Here is a 9,290-nt window from a genome sequence, read left to right as displayed (position 1 = left end):
GCTGGGAACGCCGGCGGCCGGCGCGGGAAAGGCGGCAGACTGTGCACTGGGGCCGGGCTGCGGAGACCCGGGGCTGCCCCCCCCCCTTCCCGCCCCTGACCCGCCCCTAGTGCGGGCGCGCGGGGCTGGGAGAGGCCGCGGGCCGGCGGGAGGTCGGGCGGGGCTGGCGGGGCTGGTGGGGCGGCGCGGCCGGGGCGGAGCCGCCCCCGCCCCCGCGCGCTCCCTCCTCCCGCCAGCCCCAGGCTCCCCGGGCCAGCGCCGCGCGCTCTTTCTCCAACAGCGGCGGGGGAGCCCAGCGCACCGCGTTCTGCTCCGTCTGTCTCTGCGGGTCGCTTCGCCATGACCACCCAGCAGATAGTCCTTCAGGGCCCGGGACCGTGGGGCTTCCGCCTCGTGGGGGGCAAGGACTTCGAGCAACCCCTGGCCATTTCCCGGGTAAGAGAGGTTGGGACGCGCAGGAGCGGGGCGCACCCGGGCTGGGGAGCGGCGTGCCAGGAGGCGATTTGGGGGGCCAGGGCCCCGCAGGCGCTGCGGGAGACGGCCGTTAGGGAGCCCGGGCCGGAACTGGAAGGGCTGGGCGCATCCAGGTGCTCCTTGCGGCGAGCGATCCCCGTGCGTTTCGGGCCCGCAGCCTCTTCCCCGCCGCGGCGCTCCGGGGCGAGGTGAGCGGGCGGCGGCCAGGCGCGCACTCCCGGTGTCGGCGCGCGAAAGAGGGAGCCGTTTTCGCACGTTCGCTACAGAAGCGCGGCCCGGCGCGGGGACCGCTTTGTCACCCCGCGAGGGCGTGAGGGTCCCCGCAGGACTCGCACGCTGGCAAGCATCACTTCCCGGTTCTTCACGAGTCGCCGAGGGGCATAAAGTAGTTTTGGAAGCAGCTGGAAAGACCTGGAAGAGGGGTGGAGTCGGTGGCAAGTTTCCCCAGCGCAGGTGTGATGAATTGCCCAAACAACTAGTTTTCCATTCTTTGGACTTAAAACACGACCAGGTCTCCCCTCCTGCATACGTTTCCGAGAAAAGGGCTAATTTTTTAAACGAATAAGGCCAAATGAACCCTCTTGGACATTCCTCTTCCCCTGCGGAAGGTGGCCACGCCGTATTTCTGCCTGGCGTTCCCAGATTATCACCCGAACAGCCGCATTTCCCCCAAGGATACTGGGTGGGGAGGGGTTCCTACTTTGTGTGGCGGCTGTGGGGCGGGGGCTGGCGGGGAGAATGTTGCTTGAAAACTTTTTGGACGGGTCTCCTTTCTTTGGGAAGGCCCAGGTTCAATCGGAGACCACCAGGCCCGTTGCCCCCAACTAAAGCAGACACCACCCGGGAGACTCAGACTCAGGGTTTGGAGGCCCAGGCTTTGGTCATCTCCTCTAGACTAACTGTAATGTTCCCATGGGAGTTGCCTTATTCACTGCCTGCACCTAGACGGCGGCCAATAAATATTTTCCGACTTAATGAAAAGGGAGAGCACAAAGCAGTCTCTGGGGTCCATCCATGCCCTGCCTAGAGGCCTAGTGTTCCATTTTGGGGGCCATCTGCTTGCTGAAGCTGACCCTAAACTTGCCTCCTCAGCCATCTGAACATCTCTTTGTTCTTAGTGGGGAGGAGGGAGAGAGAAGGGAAGATCCCTGTGGCATTTTGTTTTGTTTTTGTGTGTGTTTTTTTTTTTTTTTTTTTTTTTTTTTACTGAAATCCCCACCTCCAGAAGCTGAAGGAATATGGTGGGTGGTGCGGGAGGCAAAGTACTGGGAGCCTCTGCTTGGCTTCTCGGCCAGCCACAGTCCTAGCCACATTTCCTTCCAGGCGGGTCTAGCCCAGTGAGGAGGTCTTCTCTGATCATCCCATCAAAGCAAAGGGGGCAGGTGTCTCAGTTCGTGGGCCCTGTTTGCTATTTCTTCTACCTGCTGTCCTGAGGGAACTTCTTGGATTCTTTGGGTAGGTACATGCTGTCTTCCTACTTACCCGCCGAATTCCTCAAGTGTAGGTACTGTGCTTTCTCCAAGCCTGGCACACCGCTGAACCTGGCCGTCCCCAGTAAATGTTTGTAGGCTTATTAATAAATGCTTGTCTAGGGAAGGCACATTTAGACTCCCTTACCTCATAGTCCATTTGTCCTTGCTCTTTGTGTCTATAATTAACCTGTCAGCCCTTTCCACTTCTGAATTTATATATGACACGAAACCCTTTTTTAAAGAAGTGGAAGATATATGGCCGGTCTGTTAAAAGGGCAGTTACCACCCATCATTTTAACTGCTTTAAAAAGTCAGTGCAAGTGGCACTGTGCAGGAATGACAATGTAGCGTGGAACCCACAAGACTACATTCACTGGTTTGTACCTTAAATGTATTTCTTCATTGCGTTATGAGCGATATAATGTTTAATGAGCATGTACCGTGCAGTGCCGTGGGAGTCCCAGATATGAGAGGACAGAGCTCCGTTTTCAAGGTGCTCAAGGTCTAGGGAGAGAAGCTAATCTTTATAATGCCCTTGGCAGTTGCTTTTATTGAAAAGTGAAAGTGACTCAGAGGAGGTGACGTTCTTGTGTTTCAGGGTGGTTCACTTGTTTCTTCTCATTTCTATGTGGAAGGAACGTGCCACCTCCTGGGGTTGGGAAAGTGGTCATTAAGGGGCCTGGGGGGGTCGTCACGATCTGGTGGGGGTCTGGTTTCTGCTTCAGACTTGAGCTGTACCTGGGGGTGAGCTTTCTGCTGTCTGAGGCTTCCTCCTCCATCTCTGCCCCAGCCACAGGTGGCGAGTTCAGGAACATCAGGGTGCTCTGGAAACAGTGAACAGGAGTGGGGAGGTATGAGCAGTGACAGACATACACACCCTCTGGTTGGTAGGTGTGCTACGTTTATCATTTTGGGCGGATACACTTTACTAGTATGGTTTTATATATGTAGACTATGAGTCTCCACACCAAAGCAAACGTAAAAGTTACAGGAGGAGAGAAGTGCCTTTCGTTTAATTATGTTTGCTTTCTCTTGCGTGAATTACTCTGATATTGGCTCTACTCTTTCTTTAAACTGCTAAAGCTCCCGAGTGGAACTGTAGTCTTGTGTACTTGAAATTGTTTTTCTTTTTTGAAATAAAAGAGTCCAAAAATATAGATGCAAAGCAAATAATTATGAAATAAATACCTGTATAGTGCCCCCACCCAGGTCAAGAACTAGAACACTACCAGCACCCCAGTTATAAATAGAATAAATAAATAGAATAAGCACACCAGACATAATCCAGTCCTGACTTAGGATAAGCAACTCCTTGTTTTTCTTTATAGTTTTACTCCCTAAATGTGTGTCCTGAACACCATGGCTTCATCTTACCTGTTTCTGGGCAGAATCCTACAGATCCTACAGATGTGTGTGTGAGAAGAGCTGCTTTCACGCCTCATTGTTCTCATGTGTGCTACTGTGATAAAATTTCAATCCAGGTTTTCAGCTTTCAATGTACATAATCCAACTTTCTTCCTTTTCCCAGTTTCTCACTTGAGGCCCCTACCTTGGACTCCCTGGTGATCTAACCACACACATTTGCCTCTGTCCCCTGAGATTTTGTTCTCTGTCACTTCTTGCTCCAAAGCTTCAGTTGGCCATCTCCTTGAGGTGGTCCCCCCCCCCCCCATATCAATGTCTTATTTCCTCTAGTTGCTTTCAAGGGAAGCCTTCAGAGAATCCACACCCAGGCCAAAATTGCTGCTCAATTTATGTTGACTGTTTTTCTCTCCCAGTAACTGACAAAAGACAGGAAGGGGTGGGGCCAGAGATAAGGGGGTGCTCTTGCTGGGAGGAGCTGTCACTTGCCTCTTGAGTAAGCCTTTGCTAAGAGCAGTGTGGTTTTATGGAGAATGCTGTACCCTTTGCTTGGGCATCCTAAGGGAAGCTTAATAATGGATACTTTGTCGCCAGAGGGCCTTTTCTGATTTTGAAGAGCGTTATTTTCAGACTGAAGTAGATTTATGTCATATCCTAAAGGTGGAAAGAGCAGGGCCTGCATGTCAGATTGTGAAGGGCAAGAAATGTCCATAAAGCCTCGTTCCGCATTAATAGCCCTTGCCCTGCTCTCCCTCACCTGGGAAATGTTAGCTGCTGCAGCTGATCATGGTTGATCTACAGCGAGAGGAGGAAGAGGGTCCATCAAAGGGAATAGCATTTAAGTGCTTCCAATCTTTTTTTTTTTTTTTTTTTTAAGTCCTCTCTACGGCCAGTGTGGGTGCCCCTGGAACAGCACGTGAGTGAATGGTTGAGCCTGCTGGCGGGAAATCCACCAGCCTCCTAAATGCCAGGGTTGGTCTTGGAGGAGGAGAGGGGAGAAGAATGTCTTTCAGGGATTGTTGCAAGGCCGATGACCAAGAGGAGATTATCACCTAACTGCCAAGGTCACACTCTCCTCAGTGGATCAGGACTCAGAAAAGTAGCGGACAGGACAGTCAGTCTTATGCCGGGAGCAGGCTGGGGACTGGCTTCCAAGCTGTGCTTGTTCCCCACGCCATCCCCTTGCTCTTGGGAGAGGAAAGCCTGCATTCTTTGCCTTTCACAGAGAAGCTCCAGTGCCTGTAGGTTAGGTAATTTGTTTGAATTTACATAGTTTTTCACTTCCTTTTAAAAGAAAGGGTAGAAATTGGGTAAAAACGAGCAAACATGGCTAGGGCAGAAAATTAATTTTTTAAAGGATGATTGGACTTCAGTGTGTGCCCATGGAAATCCTGGGGAAGTTGCTACATATCTGTGGGTTGCCTACTAAGGGGTCCAGGGCAGGGACTCAAGCTGAGCTCTGCTCCAGTCCCCAGCACCACAGTGGGGGAGCCCTGGTCAAGGTGCACACCTTCTCTAGGGGCTGCTTTTCTGTAAAGATAAAATAATAAATAAGCAGACCCACTGGTCTTGTACCCTTTAAATATGAGAGCCTACTCTCTGTTGTAAAAAGTGTTCCGGCATTGGGCATAAGGCATTGGTCGTACCTTCAACTGTGAGTTAAGAAAATGTATTCTGAATTCAAAAACGTTTTTAGATGAATTTATGTTATGTTATTAATCTATGAATATCTGTGTTGAGATGACTCTTCTGTTAATCATAGGAGCCTCAGTTTACACTGGAAAGATTGTACGAGATATATTTATTTGACCAGCTTGCAATAATGACCACAGTTAAAATGTATATAGGACATTTTAAATACCAGGCACTGTTCTGCGTGCTTAATATATTCCCACAGTCATCTTTACACGTATCTTGTGAAGCGGATCCAATTAAGACACCCATTTTGCAGTTGGGGAAACTGAGGGATGAAGTGTTCAGTACTTGGCCTGCTTCTTACAGGTGATGGAGCTAGAATTTGACCCGCCTGGCTTCAAAGCCCGTAGCCTTGATCTCTTTTTCAAAACAACTACTTTAATAGCACCTGACATTTCTTGAACACTCACTCTGGGCTCCATGCACTCCTGCCTTATCTTTTGTGCTCCCCACAACCCATGACACAGATACACAGGACACTCAGTCCGTAAATTGCAGAGCTGGGATTCGAAGTGAGACAGCCTGGATCCCAGGCCAGCTTTAACCACTCTCTTCTGCCTCTTAATCACCCATGACTGTCAGTATTTTATTGGTGGTGATCATGGCACACAGCTCAGCTCCGAGAAGTGCTAAAGGTAGTACAGGGATGATAGGATGGGTAGGGGGGACCCTCTTGGGTTCCTTACCCCAGAACCCGCTGTACCCCTGAGCGTTGGCTGTGGGGGCCCTCCAGCTGCTTTGTGGCTTCCGCCCTAGAGCTCCTGGAGCTCAGAGCATCCCAGGGAGCAGTGCCTCCCCCTCCCTATTCCCCTGCAAAGCCAGAAGCCCCCGCCTGGGAAAACTGACAGTCCAGCTGTGGGATTCCATGCCCCCCCACCCCACCCCGAGGACAGTGGAGAACAGAAGTGCAGAGGATTTGGTGGGTTAGAGAGAAGCCTGCCAGTTTGGGGCAGAGGGAATTTGGGGGCAGTTTTTGGATCAAACGAAGATGACTAGGGATAGACAGATGCAACTTATCTAGCCAGTGATGGGCCAGGAAAGTAGCAGCCGAGTCAAGGCCAAAATGAAATGGACCCACAAACTCAGAAAGGAAAAGGAGGTAATTTCCGTGTGGCACTTAACACCCTGCGTGATTGTTAACCCTTCCGTTAGACTTAGCTCAGGTCAACTACAAGGCTCATCCATAACTGAGGCCTGCTGTGCCCTTTCATGATGTAGAACACTGCTTTCTTGCCGCAAACATTAAAGATGATTTCCCAAAGGAGCACGGGTTCTTGACCAAGGACTCAGGACCCGGTTTTTATGGCTATGACTACTCCTCTGTCACATGAGACAATAAGGACATAGGTATGATCTACGGAAGATAAAGATGTCTGAAAGGCATACACGTGGGCCAAATTCAGATGGTACCTCAGTGATTTATACCCATTAATTTTTAAAACAAATTATAAAAAATACTCATGGTTCTAAAGCTGAACGTACCCATATCCTACGACCAACAATTCCGCTAGTTGAATACTCCATGGGAATATGTCTGTGAGATGTGCCAGGACCTTTAAATCAGGTGGTTTCTGTAAAGGCACAACACGTTGAGTTGTAAGGGGTCTGGCCACGGCAAAATAGCACCATGGTGAGTGATTTAACATCTGGAATGAAATTACTTTTACAGTATGCAGTTTGCATGTCATCTACAAAGATGTTGACCAACATAATAGGTGCCACACATATATGTACACCTTTTTTATTTTCACTCTGTTTCAGTGAGAGAGAAATACTATTCTAATGGATATTCTTTCAAGGGCCTTCTACATCTCTTAATAGAAATGTAAGCCCTTGAGGTTGTTTCTGGAGGAGCTAAGATTTTAGACTCTAAGTATTTTTGCTTACCTTATAACTTCATTCAGGGAGAGAGCTTCAGGGGAAGGAGTAGTCAACCACCTCCTTGATGTTTCCAAACCTGGTGAGCATCAGCAATTTCTGGGAAGCTTTACAAAATATATAGATTCCTGGGATCTGTGTAGAACCTCTTCAGCACGTCTGAGGTGGAGTGTGGAGATCTATTTATATTTTTAAAAACCCCAGGGGAGGGCGCCTGGGTGGCCCAGTTGTTAAGAGTTGAGCTTCTTCTCAGGTAATGATCCCCGGTCCTGGGATCAGCTCAGCGTTGGACTCCCTGCTCAGCAGGAAGCCTGCTTCTTCCTCTCCCGCTGGCCCTGCTTATATTCCCTCCTTGCTGTCTCTCTCTTTCTATGTCAAATAAATAAATAAAAATCTTTAAAAAACAAAAACAAAAGCCCAGGGGGATCTGATGACTGACCTGCTTGGGAACAGTTGCCTCATCCTTGCAAATATCAGAGTTCTCCTGAGTTACTGGTGATCTGGTCCATGTCTGGCCTGAAGCGTGGATGCCAGTTCCAAGGGGGCAAGGATAACAGTGTTCTCTGGACGTTCAGGAAATTGCCCTGTATTCCTGGGCACAGGTAACAGTACCTTCTGAATACAGACAGTTTTCCCCTTAGGTGAAAAAAGGTTCTGCATCAAAACTGTTAAACTGTTGGACATATATTTGGTGAAAATCCCCTCTCTGTCAAAAGGGTTATAATTCAGGTTTTTTTTTTTTTATTTTATTTGTTTATTTGACAGAGAGATACAGTGAGAGAGGGAACACAAGCAGCGGGAGTGGGAGAAGGAGAAGCAGGCTTCCCGCTGAGCAGGGAGTGCATCACGGGGCTTGATCCCAGGACCCTGGGATGATGACCCTGGGATAATGACAGACACTTAACGACTGAGCCATACAGGTGCTCCGAGCTGTGCATTTTCTGATGATCGATGGCAACTGGTAGGGCAACGTTCCTGTGTCCAGGGCCCTGGAGCACAGTGGGGGCTGTGCCAAATGGAGAGAGAGCTGATGTCTTATCTAAGAGGGCGGGGGTCCTCAGCCTGTGCTGATTGTTTAGGTCCAGAATTGCCGGATTTTTTACAAGAAGCTGCGAATGTAGGCATTTGTGTGAAATTTACCAGCATGTAAATATTGGCAAGTTTTCCATCGCTTGTCAAAGTACAGTCTTTTTTTTTAAATAAAGATTTTATTTATTATTTATTTGACAGATAGAGATCACAAGTAGGCAGAGAGGCAGGCAGAGAGAGAGAAAGGAGGAAGCAGGCACCCCGCTGAGTGGAGAGCCCGATGTGGGGCGCCATCCCAGGACCCTGAGATCATGACCTGAGCCGAAAGCAGAGGCCTAACCCACTGAGCCACCCACGTGCCCCCCAAAGTACAGTCTTTTTATTTTTATTTATTTATTTATTTCTAAAGATTTTATTTATCTGACAGAGACACAGTGAGAGAGGGAACACAAGCAGACAGAGTGAGAGAAGGAGAAGCAGGCTTCCTACGGAGCAGGGAGCCCAGTGCGGGGTTCGATCCCAGGACTCTGTGACCATGACCTGAGCCAAAGGCAGGTCATGGTCTTTAGAAAACAACAGGTTCTTACTGCCGAGTCTGTGTGTATACCTTCAGCCTCATCCCCTTTCTCTCCCTGTACTTCCTGGGTTTCATCCATGCCATCCACATGCCATTCCTATAACTTGGTGTGCTTTTTCCCACCTCCTGTAGTGCCCTTACATAGTTTTAAGCAACACCTCCTCTTGGGAGTCTCCCCTGATTCCATCTTTAGGCTCCCATTCCTCTTGCTTCCCAGCTAGTCAGCACTCACCAGCTGTGGTACATGCCTGTCTCCCCCAGCAGACCATGAGCACCTCCATGGTGGGCACCATCCTTTCCTGGCCGATATGTATCCCACTGCCTTGTGTGGTTCCCAGAATCTGTAAACAGTAGCTCATATTTCTAGAGATTGACAGTGTGCTCTGTGTGAACCATTTCTTGTAATCCTTGTAACAGCCTTCTGATGTCAGGACTGTTTTCCCTCCTGGTTCCTAGGTGAGAAGAGGGGATGTGTCCTGCCCAAGCATACTTAGGTCACAGGAGGCAGAGACAGGACTCGAACCCTGGCCATCTGACACTTCAGAAGCCACACCATAATCAAGGAGCCGCACTCTCTTTCAGGATGCACTTAAGGAATGACTAATGAATGAATGAAGGAGAAAGGGAAAATGGGAACAGAGGAGGGAGAAAATAGAAACCTGCGGTCATCGCAGAGGAGCCAGTGGGCAGGCTGTATGCTCGGTTCTAACAGCCGTATTTAGTTATTTAGCTGTAAATTGAAGAAAATGGGAGAGCTGCATCATCGTCCTGTTCTGCACCATTTAGAAGTGAAATCAAACCCC

The 9,290-nt window shown here is 49.5% G+C and overlaps 1 protein-coding gene across 1 annotated transcript in view; it reads left to right on the top strand.

The window, feature by feature from the left end:
- The first annotated feature begins 201 nt into the window (after nt 1–201).
- The window catches only part of PDLIM1 (PDZ and LIM domain 1), a 43,277-nt gene continuing 34,188 nt past the window's right edge, over nt 202–9,290 (top strand). The window contains exon 1 of the mRNA XM_082719566.1: nt 202–435. Within this exon, the coding sequence (XP_082575692.1) occupies nt 340–435 (96 nt within the window). The 5' untranslated portion in view covers nt 202–339. The remainder of the gene's footprint in view (nt 436–9,290) is intronic.

This window comes from Mustela nivalis (genome assembly GCF_964662115.1).
Source record: "Mustela nivalis genome assembly, chromosome: 2".
Classification (NCBI taxonomy): domain Eukaryota; kingdom Metazoa; phylum Chordata; class Mammalia; order Carnivora; family Mustelidae; genus Mustela; species Mustela nivalis.
This window is presented reverse-complemented; position numbering and strand designations above follow the sequence as displayed.